We start from the raw sequence: 27,959 nt of genomic DNA, 5'->3' as shown, positions 1-27,959 counted from the left end.
GTGTACTCTGCGTGAAAACTGTCAACTGAACCCCACTCATGCGCTATGGTCCTGCCAGCCACAGTACACTTCGCTGTATTTGTATCAAGTACAGGTACCAAGTGGGTACTTAGAAATGCATGTCATCAGCCAAGCAACGGGCCGCGATCGTAAAATGTTAAAAATTTTTTATTAAACGTTTAAGTGCCTTCCTTTATTACTTGGAGTTTTGCACCATTATCATGTGTACTAAAACCCTATATTGGCCTATTTATTGCATTGTTCCATTGGGTATTAGGTGCTTTAAAATATTTTTGTTTTATGCTAATATAATACTGGCCGAGTGCTGTATTTTATTTGCTTATGTAACATTAATTAATTTAATTATTTTTTGAAAAATTACATTTTCGAAACGTTTAACAACATTTTGTTACGCTATGTATTTTTTAAAGCTATTTCGCACAATTCTGTAATTTTGTAGGCCTACACGTTGCAAACCTGATTAATTTCTTTTAATTTGAATATATAACTTATTGTCCAAAAACTTTCTGCAAAGTTTCCGGTTCTGGTGCCATTTATTTAACAAATAGCCTACCAACACTCTTTGAAAGTAACTCCATCCATCCAAAAATACAAAACGTGTACAGGCTCAGTGAGTAATTTGGCCGTAGAGATCAGCCGCCACAGACAGATTTGGCTTCCCAAAGAGGAAAGGCTATCATCAGAGTGTCGACCAAGAGACGGCGAGGCAGAATAAAATCCCACAGATATACCAAAATTTCTTAAATCTTCCTGATGATAAGAAAATTCCCATTCTCGTAGGAAGGGAGATGCATGACTCTGGCAGCACAAAACATTTCTGACTGCCATAGCCTGAGAGACAATAAAAAAACGCATTCATTTATTTTATAGTTAGTTTACAGTGCACTTTCAAAATACTATTATTACTATTTTATTTTATTTTACTTGAATCTCTAGTTGTATTAATTATCGTTTACGCATTACGTGTGCAGTTACACTACTTGTTTTTGTATGTTTCTTGTTTGCTTTGGCAATATTTATGTGCAATATTTATGAGAGAGAGAGAGAGAGAGAGAGGGAGAGAGAGAGATTGTCCCCAGCCCGACAGACCCCGCGTCACGTGACATTTAAGTATTAATTGATTTCGGCGCTAGCCCTGCGGACTTAACTGCGGCACGGCAGCCAGGGGGATCAGAGAAAGAGAGAGTGGGAGGACAGGTAGAGAAAGAAAGCTAAATTCAAGTCCACACTCATTTCAATAAACCGCACCATTGGCATCAAAACATCAAGACGACCTAATTGGACGAAACGAAGAACTTTGCTCACATCAATATTTTCCCCCCGTTCTAATCACTTAGCCCGGTTGGTTTTTGTATGAGGTCCAGTATGATGACCCACGTAGAGACAACGGTGGTGCACTACAACAATGGATACGAACAGGAGGAGTACATGCTACAAGAAGACGAGTGGGACCGGGATCTCCTTTTGGACCCGGCTTGGGAGAAGCAACAACGAAAGGTATGATTAATATAATATTACAGTATATTACAATTACAGTACCTACTACACATTCCATAGCACTTCTGTTCGCTTTATAGTAGCCTGCTGATGCAGTCTTATAAAAAGTATAGCCTATATTTGCAATTAGTTCTTAAAAAATAGAATAAATAAATAATAATAAAAAAAAATATATATATATATTAGATGTGTTCTCTGAAGCCGTTTTGCTCGGCAAAATATAAGTACATTGGGATATAATTTAATTTGGTTCAATATGCATTATTTTGCGCTTTGCCAACTGCACACGCCCCCTTTGACTTCACCGCCCACCAGTCGCACCGTTTCGTTGTTTTGCCTATTCGCCCTCAGCCGCGATGAAACTTTGTAGTCTGTTTGAAAAAGTGGTGGTTCTACTAGTGGGCAAAAGTTCCTGGCCCCAGACGACATTAATATTCTGTGACGGGATGCGATGGGTACCAGCTAACATTAGCTCTCAGTCACGATCGGCTCTCGAGAGTTGCCGTTCCTTTGATACGCGGGGAATGAGAACTGTCGACAGATGCTAGTAACACATGATGACGTCCTCAGGATTAGAATGGAGCTATACCTAATTTTAACTGCAGACCTAGAGGGCATTATAGTTGGCTAATCCCCTGTCCTTGGTTTGGAATTAATGTGTTTATATTAAGTACACAAAAGAGCACAGGGCATATCATCACGACTATATATTTCAACATAATGTCCTTCTATGAACAATAAATAATAGCCCAAACACAGGTAATGTTCTCAAAAGTAGCGTATATCCTATGCAAGATTTTGCCTGTTTTTCACTGGTAGCAGTTTTGTTCTACTTGTCAGTGCCGGCCCAAGCCTTTGAAGGACCCTGACCCAAATGTATGACATATCACTGATATACTGAAAAGTGGAAGAGTGCTTTGTGTATTTTCAAACCTGTCGAAGCATTCACTGAAACATTGCCTGACTGCTTTTTAGCATACAGAACTCTCCCCCCCATTTTTCACTTTTAAAGAACTTTGTTTGTCTGGTTGCTTTACTTAATTATTTTGGAAATGTTTTTAAGGATTGCAACAACAACAACAACAACAACAAGTCAAATGTGAATATTACTATATGTTGCTAATCCTTTTTCCAGAGATCCTGTATCTCTGTGTGGATGGAGCCTATCAAGATTCTGTTTCAGTTCTGTAAAATGTCACAGGCAAAATGGTTACGATCTTAATTTTTCTCGATGAAACAATATGATCTTTAAAAATTCAACATTTTTGTTCAGTGTTGCTGCAGTCACAGTTTCCACCTTTGATAGAACAGCACTACACTGTTCCCTTTCCCTTGCAACTTCTTGGCCTCTGTAATCCAATTACCAAATTAGCACACAGAGGAAAGGGCAGTGCCCTCCTTATGCCTCTTTAAGTCCCAAAAAGCTACTGGACGTGATAGCATCAGAAATGAACATGTCATAGCAGAGACAGCACTTTCTTAGTGAACAGTAAGCTTCTGTTTGTATTTGTAATTGTAATTTGCTTATATATTTGGGTCATGGACAGTTGTAGAGAGGCCACTTTTGCTTTTATGGACCAGCATTTCAATGTCATACCTTCTTTCTCAAATTAAATTTGGCCTTTGTGGCAAAACCTTCAATATCCTTAATTCAGAATCTCCTCCCCCCAGCTGACTTACTGTGGTGGGTGCCATTAGCCCCCTGTCTTGCGCTGTAAGAACTTAAGAATCTTAGGGGCATTTTGTGACCTCCTGTCCCTCCTAGCCACTGACATATTGACCTTCACCTGATATAACCTTGTATTTCTGCATCACTGTCTGTGAGGACTCGGACTGAACTCCACGTAACAGACCAATGCGACCAAAAACAGGAGAGGAAATTACTGTTGGACAGCAGAACTTAATAAATATTCACTCATGAGCAGCTGACCTTAACCTCAGAGGAAGAGAGGAGGTAGTCTCCTGTTTCAGTGTGCTTTCAACTCGCATATTGGAAAAATAATGGCATTGTATTCGTAATACTTTGTCAGTATTTCATTAAAAAAATTATAAGGTAGGAAAAGAGGGTGCCAAACTGAATTTTATTTAGAGTGTACGTATTAAACATTCTCTGACAGCTAAGGATGTAACATGGCATCTTAAGGTTTCATCTGTCACCCATAATAGGCTGATAAAGCACGTCCCTGTTGGTTTTATGCCCATCTTAGGTTACACAGTGCAATTTTATAGAGAAGAGAGGGATATTCTGTTGTTATAGCCTTGGTAAACTTTCTTTTCCCTCATTGTATTCTGAAACCTACCAGGCAAAGCTAAATTTAAACCATTATATCACTTGTAATGTGAACCCTTGGCTGCATTAGTAAGCTTTCAACTTGCTCCAGTAAACCGCGGTGATACCATGGACTTTGAGCACGGCCTCATAAAGAGTTCACTTTATTCCTGTGGTCATTTTCTGGCAACCCAAAAAAGGGCAATTGCAGAGCATTTAAATGCCTGCCACGATGAATTTGTTCAGGATTATGTACATTGGAAACAGTACCGGTGACAGCGACCACTCTTGGTTTAACACCAGTGGCATGTTTTTACATAGAGCTTTTGACAAGACTGTCCACAGTCCTTTATGCAAATAGGATCCATTGTGGAGAAGTGTACTGTATGTGACTTTTTTAATGGGAGCATATTTCACAAGGAGTTAATTAGGAAGATCAGGGAAATGTTATTATACCAACTACTGCACAATTTGTAAGCTTTAATAAATAAACAAACACAGTTGAGTAGTAAGTGTTTTATATATAACAAGCTACAGACTAATGATTTTCATGCTTATCTATGTAAAATCTAGGATTCTGGACTACCCAAAGCCTGGGTGTGCATTAACACCTGAAATGGAACACCTTAAGGTGCACCCTGTTGTGACTGAGTGTGTCTGATACAGTAGAGTCACTGTATTGGGGGCAGGTCCATCTGCTTGTCTGCTTTGCAGGCCTAATTTCTGAAGTGTCTACTGAAGGGGGAAGCAGTCCCCCAAGATCTCCTCTTAAAAAGTATAATTGCTGCTATGTACAATTATTATGAGTGATAGTCCTCATATAGATTATAACAAATTAATTATAAAATTTAAAAAATTTAAGTAAAAAATTTAATGAGCAGCAAACCACATTTTCAAAACAGCCCACAGTGGTCACCCTCAACAAAAACATTAAGCTTTGTTTACGGTCACCCAATGAGGTCAAACCTGCTGGGAATTTTTCTGTTTGGCATGCGTCCGAATGCTTACACGTGGAGAGCAAGCTGAAGAATTTTGTCCGGGGACTCTCAGAGGCCGTTTAGCTGTCGGCTGGAGTTTTGTTTACAGGCCTAAGCTGGTTAAAGTGGCCTTCGACACGTGGCCACTTGACATGGAAGCAGATAGCAGGGCAGCTCCCCTCATAAAAGCTCACTGATATAAATAGTTTACAAGCCAGTGCCCTTAAACTTAATGTTTGCCCCTTTATCTGTCTATATATCAACAGTCACATTGTGTTGACCCATTACTGTGCGTTCATTTTTGAAAGACAAAGATGAACCATATTCTCATTGACCACACATTTGTTAGGTGTGCCTCATTCAGAAAGTCGTACATGTGACCATCGACATATTGTTGCCGTCACGCAACAACAACATCAACAAAATATTGTGTAAAAATGCAATACCCTTTTTATACAACACAACCAAGTAATATTTAGCAAGAAATTATACTTTTTATCACTGCAATTGTATACACTTAAAAAAGCTTCCTTAAAAGCATATATTGGGTTATTATAGCAATAAATAAGACTTATAGTTATAGTGTAGACAAGAGTCCTCTTTTCCAGTAACTTACCATAGTTAGCTGCACTGTGAAAATGTGTAGATGCTGATAGGTGTCATATTTTATCACCTCTCATTTTGCTGTAGGGAAAGGCATCTCATCAATAGTGACTAGAGAAGAAGATTTGTCTTTTAGACTGCTGTAATTTTGCTGCCTTGCTGTACTAGTGGTTGTGGGTGAGTGAAGCACTTGATGTACAGTGAATGGGTGACCTGCTTGTACTAACCCACAAACAGGAAGTGAACACATTATTGAGCTAGAATGAGGATGAGTCTAGGACACTTGTGGGCCAGCCATCCATCGGGTGCTATGGCACAGTCAGGCTTTAAGCAGAGTGGAGTATACTCTGAGGAGAATATATTGACATGCTAAGTTGAGTGGTACTAAAGACTTCCAATTGATTGCATTTTGAAAGGACACCTAAAGTAGTTCAAGGACAAAATGAAATCCAGGGAATATATGCGGTTGTTCATACCATGCATGTAATACACACATTAAATTATCTCCAGTGATAATTGCATGAGAGAGGGCTAAGACAGTTTAAGAAGGTATTCTGGTTTGGCACTCTGCCACACATATATACTCATTCATCAATCATGAGGCAGGAGTTACTGACGCATGCAATCGTCTGATCTCATATGGAAACGCTGAGGGAAGTATTGTGTCCTGGGTTATCTTTGGTTATTTCTGAGTACTGAGAAGCTATTTCCTGCTGTTTCCTGTGTGTGTGCTTGTGTGTGTGTGGCGTGAGTGTGGTGGGGTTGGGGAGGGGGGGGTCACAGTGTCCTATCAAAGCTTTGGTTTTGGTTGGTGAAATACAATACAGTTTGAGATGGCGTCCAGGTGCTGTCGAGCTGGCTGTAGATTGACACGACCTGTTTCCCGAGGCATGTGTGTCAGTGCCTCTGCATTTCTCCGGCAGCGAGGATTTCAGCGCCCTGTTTGATTTATGAGTCTAACGGGGGTCCTCTTGGAGTCGGTGATGGAACAAATGTTCTTGGCTTTGATGTGATGCATGCTGTGCGTTTGTTATGGGCAGCGACAATAAATCCAAAGCTTGTTGAAGAGAAGTCCAGCTTCAGAAAAACATTTATGAGTCATTCTATGCTGTTTGTGAAAAAAAAAAAAACACACATAGGATGGTTTGAAATAAAAAATTGAAGCTTGGAGAAAGTACTTCAGTCTTTTCAAAATCAGCTTTGTCTTATAATGCCGTAGTTATGGGTTTTTGTTTAGTACATCCATTCAAATGCTTTCCCTGGGGTCCATTTTTACATAGTCTAGCCTTTTTCCCTAGCAAATTTGTATATCCACCCCAAATTTGATTTAAATGCTAATGAACAATATGTAGTATATTTTCACCAATAATCTTTTGGTAAAAATATACTACATATTGTAGAACAGCCCAGGGTTCCTCTGTGGATATCATATGTGGAAATACAGTTCTTACTATTTGCATCAGGGAACATAGCCCAGTTCTATTTCTTTAGTGGCTGTTTTAATTCAGCATTCAGTAAACTGAAGATGGTAAGGTAAAAACAGATTTCTAATGGTGACAGTGTGCTACACCTGCAGTAAAGGTGTACACCTGTGAGGCTCACGGTCATGTCTCACAGAAGGGCTTTCTCTCGTAGACGTTTACTGCTTGGTGCAACTCCCACCTGCGTAAGGCTGGAACACAGATCGAGAACATCGAGGAGGACTTCAGGAATGGCCTAAAACTCATGCTCCTGCTGGAAGTCATTTCAGGTACAGCACACACATTAACTGAGATTCAATCAACATTAAATTTGACATAATTCAAAGCAATGTTTTTTTCATCACAAACACCTTTTGGCAAATGTAGTAAAAACGAACTCATTGTGTGAGTCTAACTGAGTGTGCAGAAAGTTTTTTAACACTTGCAATTATGTTCACTGAATATAAGCCATTGTTTTTGTATTCAGATAATTATTTATTCATTCTGACTGGTCAAATAATATTTTGCTTTTGGTTATTTCTGGCATTCAGCATACAATAGAAGGTTTGATTAAAAGGAGGGAGTAAAATAATATAATGACACACACAACCAAAGCTGTGTTGAGTATGAATTTAACAGGAAATAAGCAATATCCACACAAATACTTATGCGTTCTAGAATGGTTTGTAATGATTTGCATTTTTATTTTTGTAAAATGGACCGAAGTTGCAACATCCAGGGGTCATTGTCTGGGCTTTGGTTTTATGGAACTTGGTTGGTAGCCAGAAAGGCATACTGTACAGCATGCTGTCCTTTTCATCTGACCAAATTAAAGCTGTCTCATTAGCACATGCAGCACTGCTCCTGTTAGCTAACATGCTTGCAATGGTTGCGGGCTATTGCACATGCCTTACTGTGGCCAGTTGCATTTCTTTCACAGGTGAAAGGCTACCCAAACCAGACAGAGGGAAGATGCGTTTTCACAAAATTGCCAATGTCAACCATGCACTGGATTACATCACCAGCAAAGGCGTGAAACTTGTTTCCATCGGAGCTGAAGGTATTTCATTTTGTCGGGAATAAGACATGAGAGGACAAGTTTAGTTTAAAAATGAACTGAGTACAATTTTTCAAGTCAAGAAATAGCTGAGAAAATCTTACCAGACTGACAAATCAGAAATGATTCAAGGAGAGAGACCTCAATCAAAAGGTCCTCAGGTCCTCCTGTGTGGACAAGGCTTTGTGTGCGGCTAATGTTTGCCTCTTGCAGAAATTGTGGACGGGAACGTAAAGATGACCCTCGGAATGATATGGACCATCATCCTTCGCTTTGCCATTCAGGACATTTCAGTCGAAGGTAAACAGACATTAAAAAACAGGGGCTTTTCCAGCACAAAAACAGTGTAGGATTGGAAAATGTTTCATAAACCACATACTGTAATTAACGCTTGTCATATAATTAGAAAAATTAGAAATGTAGAAAATTTTATCATTGTGGGATAATGTGATCTCTTGCAGAAACATCAGCAAAGGAGGGCCTTCTTTTGTGGTGTCAGAGAAAGACTGCCCCCTACAGGAATGTCAATGTCCAGAACTTCCATGTCAGGTAAGCGAAGCCAGCAAAGAACCTGCTTCTGCACAAACCTCAAGCATGTTATATGTCACTGTGGATATCTTGTCTGCTTGTTTAAAGAAAATGAGGACTTATCGCTGAAGGACTGTTTTGTCAGAGTGGTGTACGGAACGTTTTCCTTGTATAAGCACAATTCCAAAGGAATTGGGAACTGTGAAATATATCCTGCCATTATCGGGCTGCAATCACACTTGATTTTATGCTGTTTCCTTCCTTGCCTGTCCGGACAATCTGTATCGATCTCAGCTTTGACAGTAACTGATGACTCCGGTGGAACCCCTCTCCAATGACACTGGCAGCTAGAATGAACATATGGCTGTGTGGTGTGGGGGCGGGGGGGCCAATGGTCAAACATGTCATAGTGATTAGGTTAAGGAAACCCAACCTGAGCCTCTCATTAGTAGCATGTTGTCAGTGACTCTGACCCGATTCTTCTCTCCTGGGGTGCGAAGCTGGAAGGACGGCCTGGCGTTCTGTGCCCTCATTCACAGGCACCGGCCGGATCTCATCGACTACTCCAAGCTCAACAAGGTCCCTCCGTGCGGCTGAGCGTATGCTAGCCTGAGCCCAGATCCTGCATGAGGGAGCTTGGCTCCCACCGCTAACCCGCTTCACCTTGCTTTTTCCAGCATCTTCTGAAGGCCTGGACTGAGCAGTGCTGTAGATGTGCACTTAGTAATGGACTAAAGGCTAAATGTCTGAAATGCTTGGTTTTAAAAACCTTCCATTAAACTGTATTTAATCTCTTTAACTTTAATTTCCTCGTATGTATATGTATGTGTATCAATGTATGTGTGTGTATTGGTGTGTGTGTGTATGTGTATATATATATGTGTGTATGTATGTGTGTGCATGTGAGTGTGTGGTGTGTATGTGCGTGTGTCTGTGTGCATGAGTGTTTCCTGGGTTAGCTCTTTCCCCTGTGCATACCAGCCTGCTCACAGTGCTGTTGTCGATGTGTCCATAGCTGGAAAGATGGGCTGGCCTTCTGTGCCCTCATCCACGGGCAGAGGCCTGATGTCCTAAACTTTCACAGTTTGAAGGTATTCATGTGAAATAGCCTGCCTGTAATGTACCCCTGGGATAACGTAGCACTGAGCTGCCCCCTTATGTCAGACCCTCTAGCCTGAGACGCGTGTCACCCCCAGAATTCTTAGTACTTAGTACCACTGTCAGCCTTTATTCCTGTAGCATAGTTACCTTCGGGACACATGTACAACATACAGATGGCTATTTGACTTCTATTGATAGGATGTAGGGTGTTACTGTGTTAGTAAGGAATTAGTGGTGAACTCTTTTGACCTGTGGTTAGTTGATAAAGCTTTGATGAAATTGGGATGGTGAAATGAATTATGGATATTATATCTTTATTTAATAATCACACAATACCATTTAACATACATTTAAAAGAGATAATCTTTAAATTATTATTGATTTATATTATTAATAATATCTTTAAAAGAGAAAAAAATATAATAAATATAATAATAAAATAACCAAAATAGATCCAAATGACAAATTAATCTTTTTCTGGTTGCTTTGCATATCCTATTATTGCCATAATTGTATGGGTTGTGTTCTTTTATCTTGTGAGTGCTCCTGATTACATAAACTTCCGCCAGTTGCATGTATACTCTTATATATGAGGGAGAACGAGCACAAGAGAAAGATTGGGAGGGAGGTGAAAAAAACAGTTCAGACACTAAAATAGATTTTGAAATGTGACGCTTATCTGAGAAGATCACAGGATTACCTCAGAAATGAGTGGAAGCCGCATCGCCACCTAGCGTGGGTGACTCTGTCAACCCCGCCCCCTTTACCCGAGTCGGAATCTAGAACCTGGGTGGATTGACGCCAGATCTACCTCGGCGGTGACCTTTCCGGAGTGAATCGGGGAAATCGAAGTTGGATAAAACTCGGTTGAGTTGGTCGGCTGCTGTGGAATGATCCGTTGGCTGGGGCTCTGGGCCGGCTCTAATGGGCTATTTCAGAAATGGAGGGCAGAGTTGTTGGAGGCAGGGTCACCCTTGACTAGACCTGGGTAAGCCCGGAACTTTAGCGGTCTGAAATGTCCCTTGGACACGGGCCGGGGGTCGGCCCTATAGAATTTGCAGCTGCTCATGTGTCGCAATTGGCTCCATCCCTCCCAGCATCTCCCAGTCATTAGCCACAAAGCACAGACATGCTATACCTGGGCAGTGATAGCTTCCTACCTAAAGGTCTGAACCCCTATTATATAAACAGTAAACATTGTACATTTACAGTGTGTGTTTGATGTAGCTATGTGTGGAAAAAAGCACACTGTTGGTGCTACATCTGATTGACAAGTCATGTCTCCACACCCTTTGTTTTTGAATATATCCTGATTGGTATGAATGAAGTGCACCTGGTCACTAATATCGAATCGGTATTATAATTTGACTCATCAGTATCATTGCAGTGAACTTTAACTTCAAGGAAGAGTATCATTTTATGTTAAGTACAAACCATATTCCAGATTGAATTAATTGAATTAAGAGCTCACAGTAGTGAACGGGATGCTGTGTGTGCTGTGAGCTGGGGAAACCTGGTGTTAACATGCAGCCCTGTCCTGTGCTAACCTGTCTAATCCTGTCCAGCCCTAACACCCAGGCAACGAGCCAGTTAGTCACACTCTTACACAAAGTGCCACTGAGTAAAGGAATCAGAAGATTTGAATAAAAAAGCTTTAATTAAAAGGCAATTAAATGACAGGAGGACTTGGGTAGACGCATTCACATGACAGCAACATTTTGAAATATGTCAGTTGGTTAAAACATGCCAGGTATATTGTCTGTTACTTTAAAAGTCCCCCTAACTCTTTATATCATTTAGCTTTTACAACTTGAATGAGTTGTACAAGTTATTTGGTTTCCTGATTCCTCTTACCATATTTATAACTGCTGTTCATTGTTCTGCTGTAGGATAAAGGGATTGTCCGTACTGTAATGATACGTTTTTAGATGTTGTGTGTTTTATGTGCTAACAGACTTCCTTTTCTGTGTAGGATGATCCTCTTGGTAATTTAAATTTGGCCTTGGAAATTGCAGAGAAGCACCTGGATATCCCCAAAATGTTGGATGCTGAAGGTAATTCATTTTTTAGGTGTTAGATTCACCAGACAGCCATGCAACACAAATGCTACCAATAAAACTGACTCATAAGCAGGACCCCTCCTCACACTTAACTACCGACAAAGTCACAACTTTGACAGTTGACAGTATGAATCGTCAGTATGGTTGGGACTTGTTATCATCCAAGTGCAAGTAGAAGAACTTTTATTTACTGGCTGATGTTGGAAGACTATTCTTGTAAATGAATGACCAGTGTGATTGTAAAATTGTCTCATAAATTGTCTCATTAAATGAACAAGCTTGGATCGTCTCCACGAAATTAAACCTGATACAGTTTTCTTTCTCAATGTACGATAACAAACATTGGCACAAACCAGTGGCACACAATGGCTGTGTTTTGACATGTCTGTGCCAGAAGAGAACAGGGTAAACATGCTGAAAGGGCTCCCTGCTACCCATCTTGTACGTGCCAACGCTTATCGTCCTTATTTATGCGAGCTCGTAAAAGCCTGTCCGTGTGTGCCATTCCATCGAATGCTGTTGAGGTGACAGCTCTGGGTGACCTGAACTGATGACCTTGTTTTCTCCATGCAGATATAGTAAACAGTACCAGGCCAGATGAAAAGGCTATTATGACATATGTGTCTTGTTACTATCACGCCTTTGCCGGGGCCCAGAAGGTGAGGGAACACTGATGCCAGTGCAGTACAGTTGCCCTTTTCCAAACTCCCGTTTCATTTGTATTTTCGCCCCCCTCTTTAGCCAGGTTCTCTGTATTTCTGGCCCAACTGCTCAAGCTGAATTAGAAACGGAGCGCCATTCTATGTGTTACAACCTGGCTGGGTCCTTCACTGTACTGGTCAGGGGAAAACTGAATCTTAAACATTTTGCTGCTCTCTCCTTGTGGGAAGGATTGAAGCTAAATGGTCAATTTAATTCCAGACTGAGAGTAGTGAAAGGGCACCTCGCTCCAGTTCGCTCTGTAATGCTTGAGAAAGTTTGACCTAGTCTTTCAACCCACACATTCCCTTTTTGCATTCCCTCTGAATCGCCTGTTCTTCTCGATCCTTCTCTTCTCGTTAGCACCCCCTGTAGTCCCTCGTCGCTTTCTGCAGGGGTGCTGTCAGTCCTGTCTCCTTCCTCCTGTCCCTCACCCTTTCTTTTCCTTCATCCTGCCCTCTTTCCCACTCCACTGTAGACATTGTCAACACCCCCAAGCCTGATGAAAGGGCAATCATGACCTATGTGTCCTGCTTCTACCACGCTTTTGCTGGAGCGGAGCAGGTATTCCCTTAGCTTCATATGTGGAAATGTGTGAAATGCATATTCCTCCCTCAAAATCCCCTTTTCCTTCAGCGTGTGATTCAGCTGACATTTTGATCATGGCCTTCATTGCTCAGAGGCTGATAATTTTATGTTTTCAGTGAATAAGGGAGAGAGAAAATGCAGATGGATTTCTCAGGATAAGGATATGTATGGTTGTGTTTCCTGTCAGCAGAAATAGCCGCTGCTAGAAAACAATGAGTGTGATTCTTTAAAAATATTATTTTTCACAAATAATTGCTAGGGGCTATGTTGATGCTGGAGTCTGTGGGAGGTGATTAAATAAAGCGTGTGGTGTGTATTTTCAGGCTGAGACGGCTGCCAACAGGATCTGTAAAATTCTGGGGGTGAACCAGGAGAATGAGAAGCTGATGGAGGAGTATGAAAAGCTTGCCAGCGAGGTAGGGGACACCCCAAAAACACACTGTGGATGTTCATGCAACACACCAGGGACACGCCCGGAACATATAGGAGACACACCTGACAATCACTACTCTTGCTGTTCTGTACATACAGCTGTATACAACAGCTCTTTATATTGCAAAAACCAAAAAACAAGCCAATCTTAACGAGTATTTTCGTTTTATATTTAGACTTTTAGATTTAAATTGTCATTGAGGTGGGACAGTTTGACACATTTCAAGATTTACCCATGGGGTAGGTCAATTACACTTGGAAAGAAAAAGCTACTTAACACAAGCTAATATTTTTAACTTGAGGGGGAAAAATAAAATTTTAAGTCTCACTACAAGACACTTGTTAAGACAGATTTTTTTTGCAACTTATATTTGTAATTGTCTTTGAATAAGCTTCGTCTCCAATGGTAATTAAACAACATGATTATAAGCGACTCCCCCGCTGCCTTTATCCCGGTGACCCCAGCTGCTGGAGTGGATCCGGCGGACGACCCCCTGGCTGGAGAACCGCACGCCGGAGAGCACCATGGCGGCGATGCAGCGGAAGCTGGAGGACTTCCGGGACTACCGGCGCAAGCACAAGCCGCCCAAGGTGCAGGAGAAATGCCAGCTGGAGATCAACTTCAACACCCTGCAGACCAAGCTGCGCATCAGCAACCGGCCCGCCTTCATGCCCTCCGAGGGCAAGATGGTCTCGGTGAGTGCGCCGGGCCTGTTTGCCAACAACCAACACCTCCACCGACCAGGATGTTAATGTGGGACCAGTGAGGTACACCCTATCTAGGATTTAAAGTCTCTATTTTACTTTTTATTTTTAAATTTATTTTTCAAATGAATATTGGTGTCCAGCGTATTGCTGAGCATGTCCAATTCCCACCCAAATTTGGAATGGCCAATCGCCTGCAACTGCAACTGCTGATTCAGGAGAGTGTTGACACCCACAGTTCTTCTCTGAAACACGTGGTGTTGCCTGCTGCTTCTTTTCACATTGCTGAGGACAGCTAGGTTTGCATGGAGCACAGTTTAAGCAAGGCCTTTAATATAGCATTTAGCCCATGGGCGCCTGATTGACCAGCAGGGGTCATTAGATCATGATGAATGAAGATCCCTAACTGACTGAACCCTCCCATACTCTGGGCACTGCACTCTGTAATTGTGCGTTACCCTACAGAGCTGCCGACCACAGTCTGGACTTGTAGTCTCTACAGCTTTGAAACATATGAATAAAAAAGCATATGTTAAGGGAATTTTAGGGAGTCCACTTGGGGCCGTTTTCTTCAATATATGAGCAATAAAATGTGAAATGTTGAGGAGAAACGTCTTCCTCAGATTTGACGCCTTTTATGAGAACTTTCTTTTTCAATATTCAGCTTCAGGATGATTCATATACTCTCAGGGATGAATTAAGTGCAGATTTCTCTTTCATATCGACAGACAAGCTGCATGTTTACTGTCATCTCTGATGCTTCACTTCCTGTCATTGCCGCTATTTGACGAACAGGACATCGCCAGTGCCTGGCAGGGCCTGGAGCAGGCCGAGAAGGGCTACGAGGAGTGGCTACTGACCGAGATCCGCAGGCTGGAGCGCGTGGACCACCTGGCCGAGAAGTTCCGGCAGAAGGCCAACGCCCACGAAGGCTGGTCCGAGGGTGAGTGGCGCCTCGGCAGCGGGACCCTGTCCCAGGAAAGAATCAGCGCTGCCACAGTGTTGTGCGATCTTCATTCATAAACTGCATTAGTAAAGGCCATTTACAATTATTAGAATATTTATTCTTCAAAATCAAACTGTTCTTATCTGACACCGAACCTGTGCATGTTCTTTTCTGCAGCATCAGGGTGTAAAATGTCTTGAACATAGTCGTTACAGTGTAAATGCTTATTTGTATTGTTACAATGGCATTGCAGTTTCACAGAATCAGAGGACAACATTGCTACAACTATAAATGTGTGCCACTGCCACACTACAGCAATACTGAACTTTATGATACTTTATTACTGTGCAGCTGTTTACACGGGCAATAAATCTACAATGATTGTTGGACTCGGAGTGTGTCAGGCATGATGTTTTAGGCTTATTTTAAAACAACATGAGCGATATGCTTTAAAGGTATGCCCGCAAATATTCATTAATGTCCTTGACGCATTCAGTACAAATATCAAACGCCACAGGGCTTTGCATGTTAATACGGATATATCATTCCGTGGGTGGGCTGCAGGCAAGGAGCAGATCCTGACCCGGAAGGACTACGAGTCTGCGTCCCTGACGCAGGTGAGGGCGTTGCTGCGGAAACATGAGGCCTTCGAGAGCGACCTGGCCGCCCACCAGGACAGAGTGGAGCAGATCGCCGCCATCGCGCAGGAGCTGAAGTACGTTCCGTTACCCAGACCTCAGCTGCCCCCAGGGCTTCCTGCTTCAAATGACAATGATAAAATGCACCCCTGTGTGTGTGTGTGTGTGTGTGTGTGCGTTCGCGTGTGTGTGTGCGTGTGTGTGTGTTTGTGCGTGTGTGTGTGTTTGTGCGTGTGTGTGTGTGTGCATTCCTCACGTAGCTTTTGCTGCTGCCTTTATCTCCCCCCTGAGGAAGAAGCATGTAGAACATAGTGCTTTATAAAGCCCATTTCCATGTATGGTGTCCTTGAAGATTCATTTTGGTTTAACATTAATGTAGAAGAGGAATTTCATCTCTCAAGATTTTAGTCTCAGTTTCATTCCATTCTGTTGCTCTTTATTTAACTGGATTACTTGGTGAAATACTTTTATGGAATGGGATGAACTGTTGAAAAGAGAGTGAACAGAATGTACAGAGGTCGTACATTTTCAATCTCAATTTGTCATTTTAATTTTATTAATATAATTGAATTTAATCTCCACAACTGATTTAATAGGAGCTGATATTGCTGTTGTTTTGTGCTCTCTCTAGTGGCCGTAACTTTTAAAGGGATAGTTCACTTTCTGTGTTTTTTCATAGTATTACAGTTTCACTATAGGTTTACAAAGTGCCCAGACAGTTTTTTTTGTGTAATGGTTAAGGACATTTAGAGTAGTTCCTGATGACCTGCTGGCTTTATAAGGCGGGTATAAGGCATTCAAAGGTTTGTGGTTTAAAGCAAAAAAATATATACGTCTACTAAAACAAATGCAACTTGCACAGTGATGCTATGTTTCCAGAGGTAAACAACAGGCTCTCCTACATTTTCAACTGCCTCAGCCTGACAATTCTGCTGTAGCTGTAGACAAGTACATTTATTACTTTCTGGGATATTTTGGGTCAAGGACTATCCTGGGTGATATTTAAATTGTTTAACTTGGGTCTTTTGCTGAAGGTCATCAGCTGCAGAGACTGAAGTTTCAATGCAAACTATACAGAGACCAAAATCTTGCTTTAGCTCTGTGCCAGAACCTTACCTTTCTTCGTCATCCTATGAGGGAGTTCGGATCAGGAGCGAATTTGTTGGGGTGGTGGTACGATTCCTCACTCTTCAGGAATAATCTTGCTGTAAGTGCATGCGGCATTACAGTAACAGAGAAAGGAAAGAGCTGTCTCCGGTCCAAGGGCTTTCGTCCCTTTCTAAATATACCAGGGGGGCCGGAGCACCTGCTGTTTCCATTCTGTGACAGGAGCGATTGTCCTGGACGAGCCGCGGGGTGGGGGGTGGGGGGTGGGGGTGGGGGGGGTGGGGGGGCATGCGGCGGGGGCATGGCAGGCCAGCCTCGGTTACCTCTCTTTCCGCCCCCGTCTCCTCGCCCTTTCTATTTGTGGAAGCCGCTGTCCGAGGGCACCGGCCCAGCTCGCATGCCGCCCGTCCGTGCCACTTGTGTCAAAGTTGACGGCCTCCGATGTGACCTCCTTGCGCGGGGAAGCAGGTCCAGCTCCTTGTCTGGGGCTCGTCCGCTCCGGCAAAAAGAGCCCCACTGCTTTCAGAGAAAATCTGTCATGACAGCTAGCGTATTACTGTACATCTTCATTTTAACAAATGGCATTGTCCCGCCTGCTGGTGAAAAGGGAACACAAGACTCAATTTCAGCCGCTAAGCAATTTATTAAAATAGAATAGTAGCGAATGGAACACATTTAGCTATTGTATTCAGGCCATACTAAGAAACTGAATATGGGTACCATGACTGTATACTGATTTAGACCCCAACATTAACACATAGCCAACTAAGAAATACGTGGTAAGCATATAATTTAGTTAAGTCACCTCAAAGCTTACACCAAGATGACATAATTGTCTTATGTGTGCTAAATGTTGTGATAATGTGCTTGTATGGACAAGAGGCATGTTTCTGTGATAATGGATCCTGATAAATACCTTAGAAAGCCTGAGTCAAAGGGGATGAATGGTGGATGCCCTGATTGCAGTAGTGTGGTGCTAGCTGTAAGGGCCTATACCTCAGTGCCTCTATGATCGTAAGGGTCACGCTGTTAAACCAGCTGAGGGCCCAGGACACACGTTCTATGAAAAGGGTTTTGCTTTGCTAAAAAATGGCTCCAAACAAGACTGAAGGGATCGCCTCCTGCTTGCTAAAATCACATGATCCCCCTCAAATCTCTGTGCACCACCGGATAGGACAAATGGGATTGAACTACGGCTCAGCCCAAAGGTGTTGCTTGCTTTCCCGCACTGCCAAGTTCCCCGGTCGAGTGTCTTAGTAACATGAGTGTTGGAAGTATTTCACACCTGCTATCTAGAGTTACCCTCTGAGTTAATGGATGACAATGCGGCAGGTGGCCTTGAAGTACCCGGTGCTCCCGACTCTTGGCAGCGGCGTCCGAGCCCTCCTGTAAAACCCGATCCCTCCACAGGGGGTACGGGGAGCATTTTTTTTGGCGTCAGTAGGTCTGTCTCCACTTCCTGTGTCCCTGGTGATGGACTGTGTCTAACAGTAGAGCCTCTAAAGTCTAAACAGACAGAGATACCCTGCATTGCACTGATAGGGGTTTGGTTTATTTTGTCTAAATCTCACTTTGGTACAAAGACAGCAGTGCTGAGGAATTCAACACAGCACAACAGTCTAATATAAATGTCACTAGATAGATACACTTATCAAACAGAAGTAACTGCTGTCACATGAAAAAAAATGTGACCTATACATTTGCTTTATCTTTGCTATTCAATACAGCACTTGAGTAAAGTACATTAATTATTACCACTTTCAAAAGGGCTCCTTTTGGATAGATAGGTAGATATATAGATACTTAAGTGTCCACTTCTCTGGAAATTTTCCTTTAACTTCACTGTAGTTGCAGTAAAAATGAGCACACAAGTTACACAATACAGGCGGCAAACATGGACAATACGATTCGACCAAGCCTGTGGCGCCTGACCAGTACCTCAGAGTGCTTGTGTAGAGCATAAAGGATTTATCAAAGCAATGGTATGTGGAATGAAAGACTCCTGAAATATGTTTCTTGAGGCTCTATAGCGCCTCCCAGAGGGGAGCATGTTGAACGCATTACTGAGGGAATGTAATGGATCAGCCACGATTTGCTGAGCCTTGTCCCTGTTCCGAAGCACATAGATTTCTGACAGTTGTCTTTGTAGCTTCCCTATAATTTTAATAATAAAAAATAAAAAAAATTTTACTGGCCGTGCTTACAACCCTTGCCTGTTTGCTCCTGTTCTTCACCCCAAGGTTGCCGTACCACGCAACGAGTACATTTCATATATTGTGTAATATATTGTGTAATGTTTTGTATTATTCTGTAATACGTTTATCACGTAGAATAAATGGAATAAATTGTGTATTATTGCAATATGTTCTATAATATGATGCATAAAATAACATAAATGATCAGAATTATATAACTGATAGTGATAATTAGCATACATCATGAATATATAATATGTATAATATTGCATTATAAAATAGCCTGCTTGTAATAGATGTTATATTGTACATGTTCAGTACTGTTCAGAATTCTATTTATATATTCGGGAATTGAATTTATATATTCAGAGTTACATTTATATATTCAGGAATTGTATTTATATATATATTGTCAAGCTCACGCGCATACACTGCTGGCGACATTCTAAAGCTTTGTTTTGCCCTCCCTATATGTGGTCACTAAATTCTTTTTTTTTAAATTCCACAACGAGATCATATGACATTAAGGGTTGCTCACAATTTCAGCAGCCCCTGTGGCAATGACCTCAGCATTTCTCTTAGAAAGTGGCCGCACTGTCACAGTTGTATGCTGGCAGTTGGACTTTGAACATAGGGTGATGCGTGGAGTAATCACGTGGGGCATCGCGGCCGTGGGCTTCTTTTAAACGATATGGACGTGAGGTTGTTCGTCTTTGACTGCGGCGTGTTGGATCCACCTAAATAAGCTTTGGCTGAGTCTGTTCAATAGGCCCTCCTGGTGTTATATTTGAAGGGGACACGGTTGGTAATGAACGTAGCATATATTGGTAATTTGATTGAATTTCCACGGTTCATTATTAGCCGAAGCAGCTGCTTGTTTTCCATAATTATATTGATTTGTTCAAATGACGTTTCTCCTTGACACACACAGTCTCTCTCTCTCTCTCTCTCTCTCTCACACACACACACACACACACACACACACAGATACATGTTATAGGGAGTTAATTCTGAATTGATGTCTCTTGAATTTTGAAACTGAAAATCTGACTGAAGATATGCTCATCCTTATCCACAGTTAGTCCAAAGAGATATAAGCATATGAACAGGGCCAGCCAATACTTTTAAGCCATGGGAAACATGGATACCAACAGTGTGGTAATATAGCTGGAGCGTTCAAGCTTGTCACAGAAGAAGAAATGTGGAAATTGATCCAAGCCCAAAGTCTACTGAGATAGAGTTCACATCGTATTGTATTGGTATAGATTTCATGGAATCATTCTCTCATTCGTTTACTACGGATCCGTGACCATAGAGATAATTTGAGCCACAGCATGTAAGGCCTTGCTGTAAAACAAGGCAGCTACAGGTGTAATCCTTGTGAGGAGCTTCGGGGTTTACCTCTGCCGTTGTGGGGAAAGCCTCGTCTTATCCAAGCTAACATGTGAGACTGCATGGCAGCGGGACAAGATGTCTCCCTAATCCCTGCGGTTTTCACAGTGAGCTGGACTACCATGCCGCGGCTCTCATCAACGAGAGGTGCCAGAAGATCTGTGACCAGTGGGACCAACTGGGAACGCTGACGCAGAAGAGGCGGGAGGCTCTGGAGGTACCGCACTGTGGGTGGTGGGGGGGAGGTGGGGGAGGGTTTGGCTGGTGGGGGCCCAGATGGCCCTGCTGAGCCGCACTGAGCTCCCCTGATCCATATCAAACCTTTGCTCCTGTAAATCTGTGAAGAGAAGGGGCGGGGCCCTGGATCACTGTCAGTGTGAATGGCAGACCGAGAACTACAGTTAGACCCTCATTGGTCTAACCGTTAAAGACCACAATACACCGGCAGGAGAGAACCAGGTTAGATACGCTGGCCTTTTACAGTTCATCAGTTCACTGGGTAGTGACCTGAAAGTGTATGTATTGGTATTATTATTTTTATGCTGTCCCCCCATTTAAGCCATTTACATGCTTGTGATATTCGGTCCGCTTGAGAAGTGAGTTTGTCTCGGCCACACCGACTGGTGGAGAGAGCACATGCACCTGGGGACCAATCAGCCCTGGTGCTTGAAGGTGTGTTCCTCTGCACATTTCGGAGGCGAGACCAGGAATACAGACCGAGAGAGCAAGTTTTTGAGTTTTATTTGTCAGTGCACGAAAGACAAGTAAGGCAATAATACACTAAAAAATTAGATTTTACTAAATGTTTTTTCCACAAATTTGACAAATATTGCAAAAGGTAATATGGGGCAGTTACAAATTCCAGCACAAAGACCCTTGATCAATATTTTTGCATTTTTTTAAACAAATATTCTAACTACACACTGTTCTCTGCTGGTGTTCAGAGGGCAGAGAAGTTGCTGGAAACCATTGACCAGCTGTTCCTGGAATTTGCCAAAAGGGCGGCGCCCTTCAACAACTGGATGGAGGGGGCCATGGAAGATCTGCAGGACATGTTCATTGTGCACACTGTGGAGGAGATTCAGGTGTGTAACCCCTCTCTCTAGCATTGTCCTTTTCATGAAACTAGAATGAGCCAAGGAGCGCGGACGAGAACTAGCTATTCAAGCGGCTCAACTGTGTATCTCATTTGAGCAGAGGAGACATTTAATATAGTGTTAAAAGTCACTGCGGCTCAATTATACTCAGCTGCAACATGGCCTCAGACACAATCAAAAAGTTTAAAAACTTTTGCCACTTCTTCCCCCCCAGAGCCTGATCGTGGCGCACGACCAGTTCAAGGCCACCCTGCCCGAAGCAGACGGCGAGAGACAGGCCATCCTGGGAATCCAGAACGAGATTCAGAAGATTGCCCAGAGCTACGGAATCGGCACCTCCCTCACCAACCCCTACTCCACAATCACCACCGCCGAGATCGGCATTAAGTGGGACAAGGTAGCGTCCCGCCCGCTGCCCCCGGAGACAGAGAGAGTTGCTTGTGGTGACTGCAGGCGGCACAATGAATTGCGCTGGGAGGGGGAGGGCGTCCATTTCGGGTCTGTTTTCACTGCTGGACCGTGCTTCAGCCGCGTTATTTAACGGTTTGGCTGAAGTGGCAGCTCAGTACATCATGACACCGTGAATCTCCTAAACACTTCATCTAACAGGCGTCCATGCATCCGCTGGAGAAACTGTCAGTGGAGAAGCTAAAAGCCACTTGTAAATTCAGCCGGAAATAGGACAGGAGCTGCGTATTTAGATTTTTGCTGTAGGCTCTGTAGGAAGAAATTTCAAAAATTTAATCAGGAACATGTTAGGTACAGCATGTGTGCATATTGTCATTGTACATATGGGAACACACATATATGTTCATGCTGTTTTTTCATGAAGATAGTATCATTTATTTATTTTAAGTCATGGGCTGTAACCTGCAATCATACTATACTGCTATAACTTTATGATTTCCAAGGTCAGGTACAATGTCTATGATATTGGGGGTTATGCTATGCATTTCTTTATTACTTGACCTTTGAACAGATACGATCAACCCATACTAATGGAGTCAAATGAGACAGGGTTTTGTATATGTGTGTGGCGTGTATGTGTGTGTGCAGTAATGCTGTGATGTAATGCATGTTGTTTGGCAGGTGAAGAAGCTGGTTCCTCAGAGAGACGGCCTTCTTCAGGAGGAGCTTGCCCGTCAGCATGGCAACGAACGCCTGAGACGCCAGTTCGCCGCCCAGGCCAACCTCATCGGGCCCTGGATCCAGACTAGAATGGAGGTCAGAAATGCTGTCATTCCATCTTCTCTCATTCCAAGCATTCCTCAGCAAATTACAGCTTGTAATTTAGAGAAATGTCTCATACGGTACTGTATGTATGCAGAACTGTACTATGTGTGTTTGTATCTGGCAGGAAATTGGTCACAGCTCAGTGGAAATGAGTGGCACCTTAGAGGACCAGATGACCCAACTGAAGCAGTTTGAGCACATCATCATTAACTACAAACCCAACATTGACAAACTGGAAGGAGACCACCAGCTTATCCAGGAATCCCTTATATTTGATAACAAGCACACCAATTACACCATGGAGGTACTGACGCAGTTTGGTTTTGATATGTCCTTCCTTGCCGAGGTGTCATAGAATTAGTCTGGAATAATTTGGAATTACCTACACCTACAATTACACTTTTATGCTTAGCAGATACACTAACCATACTTATGTAGCTTACTGTATGTTCTACAATACATTGTATTTATACACATGAATTTCTATGAAGCAGCATGATTTGTTGTTCAAGGGTTCAGTTGTGAGGTCAGACCCAGTGGCCAAACATGTAGTGTTCTGATTGAAGTTAGGTCATGTGCCTCCTGTATGGAACATTCTGGTAAAGCCCTAGTCTCTCATACAATGAATCCCCTTGAAATTCAACAGATTATGGAACATATGTGATACTTACCATTGTGGAATTATCACCCATTTTTTTCTAGTCCTGGACCCAATATTCATTTTGCTGGGATTTTACCATAGATATTCCCCTCCATTAATTTCCACAATGCCTCTTCTTTGATTGACAGCACATCCGGGTGGGTTGGGAGCTTCTTCTCACCACCATCGCCAGAACCATCAACGAGATTGAGACTCAGATACTGACCCGGGATGCCAAGGGCATCAGCCAGCAGCAGATGAATGAGTTCCGGTCCTCTTTCAACCACTTTGACCGGGTACAGTACTGCTAGCCATCATTAATTGGGCATAATGTGTTTGAGCTGTTTGTAGTGGCATGGTTGTTTTACACAACGTCATGTGTTGTAGACTGACCTGTTTATAAACCTGTGAGTGTAAAACATCTAAAATACTAATGTCTGTTGTAACTGTCATACATTTTTCAGTTTTTTATTGGTTGGCTGTTTATCCTCAAGGCATTGTTCAGAATAACATGTTGTGTATCTTGCATTGTGCTTTCTAACTTTCTAATGTGTTCATCTTTTCATTCATTCAGAAGCTGAACAAGGACAAAGGGGTAATTAGTAGTGTAGAACTCAGTGTTGTATTAAATGTGCACACACATTTTTATTTTATTCAGAACTACTTCAGGATGTTTTTTTCTTGAAAGAAGGTCATGTATATAAGGATAAAGTACTGTTGTGTTATAGTTTACATGCAGTAGTTCACCCTCTGTTTGGACCCTAGTACTTCAGAATGAATTAGTAATGAAAGTGAAACCAAGGTAGGCCTGAAAATTTGGGTCTCAACCACCAAGTAAAAGCAGGCACATATAGCCGACATGTCTAATGTATGACGTGCATCCTCTTTGCTAACTCGACTAACCCACCCGCCTGTGTGCCTGTTGTCTTCGCTCGCTCTGTGGACACCGCGCGGCGTTGGGCTTCCTTTGCGTGTGGCACGCATGTGCGCCCGCTGCAGGATGTCAAGGGCAAGCTGCGGCGTGATGACTTTAAAGCCTGTCTGATCAGCCTGGGCCACGTGGGCAGCGGCAAACAGGTAGCCGTCCAGCCGTTGGCACCTGTTGCCCGCTCGGGGGCGTCCGCCTCCCCTCCCCGCGGGAGAGGCAGGAGCTGCTCGCGCCACGTGCTTTCACTGAGATGGAAATGATGCGCTATTCCCACAACCCTTTTACCAGCGGTGGCACAAAGGACTACCTTGATGTTTTTCTTCTCAGACTGCTAGTGCCGGTTAAAATTTATTTTTGGATTGAACCTCACTTTAAGCATTTACAGAACCATTTTGACATGAAAACATTGTATCATCTTTTCAGGTATCTATCTTGTATATATCTTTCATTCATATTTGGTGTGTGAATTGCGGTTGATAAAATCAACAGCATTTAGATTGTAGAGGCGTACTCTGGAAGCGCTCATCACAGCATGTGGCTAGTAGCAGCTCCTGTCTCTGGTGGTCTGTAGTAATGTCCTTTTATAAAAGACACTAAATGTATTCATCTTCTCTCCCTGTCTGTTACTTTGTGGTTGTTGTCTGTTGATCGTTTGTCCTTCTCTTTTCATTGGTGTGTTGCACTGACTGCCATCCATTGGCTGTCTGTCTGTCCACTCCTTGTTGTCTTTCTTGTATTTATGTACGTCATATGTTACTGCTATTGTTCTGTCTGTATTGCTGCATGTGGTTGTGTGAATGTGTGTGTGTGCCACATATGGTATTCTCCTCATCATCACCATCCCTGTCCTCCTCCATGGAGATGTCCTATTCCATTTCTGGACATGGATCCCTCCTCCACCCTGTGCCCTTGGATCCTTTCCTGAACCTGGAGCCACTCCTGCTACACCCCCATCCACCCCTATCCCCTCCCATCTCCAACCTCCGCTCTCCACCTCCCTACATCGGCTACAGAAGAAGAAAGGGGGAATGGAGTCAGATGACTTTAGGGCGTGCTTGATCTCCATGGGCTATGCTTTGGTAGGGACACAAACAACAAGTCCAGAAGTGACCACAGGTCACTATCATTTTGTGGCATACATTTTGGATGCATAACTCATCGAAACATAATAATTTGATTTTTAAAACAATGGTTTAATATGACTATGCTTTATTACGCATCACATAAGTCACACCTAACAGTGTTATTTATGTATCAAGGGAACTTGCATAGTTATCCAAGGGTGAATGCTGCAGTCAGGGAATGTATTACTGTTTTAGATGACCATTTGCTGGTGTCCGTCAGTGTGGCAGCAGGGACTGGGTTACTGTGAGAGGGAACAGCTGGGAGCAGTGGAGCTGGCCCAGGCTGGCACACGCTACCCTGGGCTCCCCGAATGGGGGACAAACACATGGCCATTTACTGGAATATTCACCCACAAATACTTAGAACTGCCATTTCGGTCATCTAACCAGACAAGAACAGTTGCAGCCCATAATATGAAAGGGTTTCCCTTAATGTTCTGCTAAAGCTGCTTATTTTTAGTCAGGCATGGGTACTTGAGTTGGTCTGGATGTGCTCCAGGAACATTCCAAAAGAGAGTGAAGTGGACTAAGATAGACCACCGTATGGTCCACTATGACTGTGCAAATGGAGCCCTAATTAGACATACAGTGGTGGGTGTAAAATGTCCGTTGTTTCGGTAAAATGTCTTTTGTTATTTTGGGGCTCGTTTGAACTTGGCTGTACCCCGCGCAGGGTGAGGCTGAGTTTGCACGCATCATGTCACTGGTGGACCCCAATGGAACCGGGGTGGTGTCCTTCCAGTCTTTCATCGATTTCATGACCCGGGAGACCGCAGACACAGACACCGCTGAGCAAGTCATCGCCTCCTTCAGGATCCTGGCGGCTGATAAGGTGGGATGTCTTTCACTCCCACAGGTTGCTACTGACATAAGGAGCTGGAGGCCTGAATCTCTTCCAGAGAGTGTGATGTTCGGCTTCTTCTTTGTGGCTTTTCGCACACGACATTCGCACATGACAGGGCGAAGGTCAAGTGCACCTTCGAGGAAATGGATAATGGAAGCTGCTGAAACTATGTCAAAAGTGATAAGGGGAGGAAAGGGTGTTACATCACTGTAGAGAAAAACCTTTACAGTTACATGGTCTTACTCATGTGTCGAGGAAAAATGCAATAAATCCACTTTCTCTGGATTCACTCTTTCATTGGTGGCAGAGCATGTACAGTATGCCCTTGGCAGCAAACAGTGATACACTTTATCTTACAGCATGGCCATCATGGCCCTATCCATTCCAAAGAATGCCAGCAACGGTACATAAACACAGATAGTAAGACCCTGGGGTTGCAACAGAAACAAAGTGTGCACGGTGCAGGTTTTACGTGGAGTTGCTCGCCAGTCACAGCCGGTTGTTTCCCCCGCAGCCTTACATCCTGGTGGAGGAGTTGCGCCGGGAGCTGCCGCCGGAGCAGGCCGAGTACTGCATCATGAGGATGCCCCCCTACGCCGGGCCCGGCAAGGTGCCGGGAGCGCTGGACTACACCTCCTTCTCCACCGCCCTGTACGGAGAGAGCGACCTCTAACTGCGTTCCCCCACGGGAGGGCAGCGCAGCCGCGGGCTTCGCCTCGCCGTTTTACATTTGTTCGGCTTTCAAAATCTCGCTGTCTGTTGGGTGAAATTCTGCCCTTCCAAACCCTCCCGCCCCCTTTCCCAACCAGTGTCCAATGACTACAATACTCAACAAAGCTATACTATGAAAACAATAGAGATATAGCTACGGTTTAATGCAACATCTACGCTTTATTTAATGTGTGGCACACTCTAGTATTTCCAGTTTTAAAAACAAGTCAATTTTTTCATGTAATGCAGTTAGAAAGCAGGGTTTGCTTAATTGCTTTTATTTTAACTCTAAGATGAACTGCAGAAACTGACATACAAATTAGATGGGACTAATGATTGGATGAAAGGTTGTTTATGCTGATAAAATAACTCATCCATCATTGAGAGCATAAAGAGATGGAAGGAATAATTTAACATAATATTTTTGGCACAGGGCATTCAGGTGGTCAGAATAAATATGGAGTTTTATCTTTACAGTGCCTATGTTATAGTTAGATAATGATAAATGATAAAAATCTCAGTGGTCAAATGGGGCTCTGAACATTTGGACGTGTTCACTTACTGATGTCAAACCTGAAATTTAGTAGCTCCATTTATGTACATGTAACTTCTTTCTTCAAATCCAGCACCAATACATGGATAAGTCTCTGTGTAACATTCAACAGATGACACTGACTTTTTACATTTGGCTTAGTTTGTAGTGTAAAAATGCTTTCAGAATCCAGATATTTTGTAGAGAACCAAACAATTTACCCAAAATAAGGCAATTAATAAATAATAAATGTAAAATATAAGCCAATTGTTTGTACTTTTCCAGAAACTAATTAAAATAAACCCAATTATTTGAAAATGGTCTCGTTTCTTTGTGTGAACTTTCAGATTTTGGTTTGGGGAATGGCTGGCATTTTAGGTATTAAGTATTATAGGATTGCCATTTATGTTTTAGCCTACTTTTCTGATAACTTAAAAATATTGTCGGTAAAACGAATGTAAGTGTTGGACCTCGTGGTACTTTTTAGGAAGCAAAATAGAAAATAATTGAGTTCCTGTAGTGTAACACGTTCACACGAAGTGCGTTCCTTTGTTAGGTCCCTGTTAAGTAGGTAA

At 42.8% G+C, this 27,959-nt stretch overlaps 1 protein-coding gene across 3 annotated transcripts; it reads left to right on the top strand.

Moving 5' to 3' along the window:
* The first annotated feature begins 1,159 nt into the window (after positions 1-1,159).
* Positions 1,160-27,702, top strand: LOC118220775 (alpha-actinin-2). 3 transcript variants are annotated; one of them, XM_035404977.1, is made up of 22 exons: positions 1,160-1,518; positions 7,003-7,117; positions 7,768-7,887; positions 8,098-8,184; positions 8,346-8,433; positions 8,913-8,991; positions 11,486-11,567; positions 12,751-12,836; positions 13,184-13,276; positions 13,758-13,988; positions 14,793-14,940; positions 15,508-15,658; positions 20,384-20,492; positions 21,220-21,360; positions 21,587-21,769; positions 22,462-22,596; positions 22,730-22,909; positions 23,395-23,541; positions 24,245-24,322; positions 25,187-25,252; positions 25,971-26,129; positions 26,656-27,702. In XM_035404977.1, the coding sequence occupies exons 1-22, from the start codon at positions 1,375-1,377 to the stop codon at positions 26,812-26,814; spliced, it is 2,781 nt and encodes a 926-aa protein (XP_035260868.1). In that variant the 5' UTR covers positions 1,160-1,374; the 3' UTR covers positions 26,815-27,702. The 3 variants fall into 3 exon arrangements, with proteins under 3 accessions (XP_035260868.1, XP_035260866.1, XP_035260867.1); XM_035404975.1 differs by lacking the exon at positions 24,245-24,322; XM_035404976.1 differs by lacking the exons at positions 1,160-1,518; positions 7,003-7,117; positions 8,913-8,991; positions 24,245-24,322.
* The last annotated feature ends 257 nt before the right edge of the window (positions 27,703-27,959 follow it).

Source organism: Anguilla anguilla, chromosome 2, assembly GCF_013347855.1.
Source record: "Anguilla anguilla isolate fAngAng1 chromosome 2, fAngAng1.pri, whole genome shotgun sequence".
Lineage (NCBI taxonomy): Eukaryota > Metazoa > Chordata > Actinopteri > Anguilliformes > Anguillidae > Anguilla > Anguilla anguilla.
The sequence above is the reverse complement of the archived record's forward strand: the minus strand, read 5'-3'. Positions and strand labels throughout refer to the sequence as shown.

What these genes read in the sequence shown, in the direction of transcription:
- LOC118220775 (XM_035404977.1), top strand. Translation starts at nt 1,375, where the DNA reads ATGAGGTCCAGTATGATGACCCACGTAGAGACAACGGTGGTGCACTAC. An exon ending in TGTTTCCATCGGAGCTGAAG is followed by an intron (nt 7,888 to 8,097) that starts GTATTTCATTTT and finishes TGCCTCTTGCAG; the next exon opens with AAATTGTGGACGGGAACGTA. An exon ending in AGAGGCGGGAGGCTCTGGAG is followed by an intron (nt 20,493 to 21,219) that starts GTACCGCACTGT and finishes GCTGGTGTTCAG; the next exon opens with AGGGCAGAGAAGTTGCTGGA.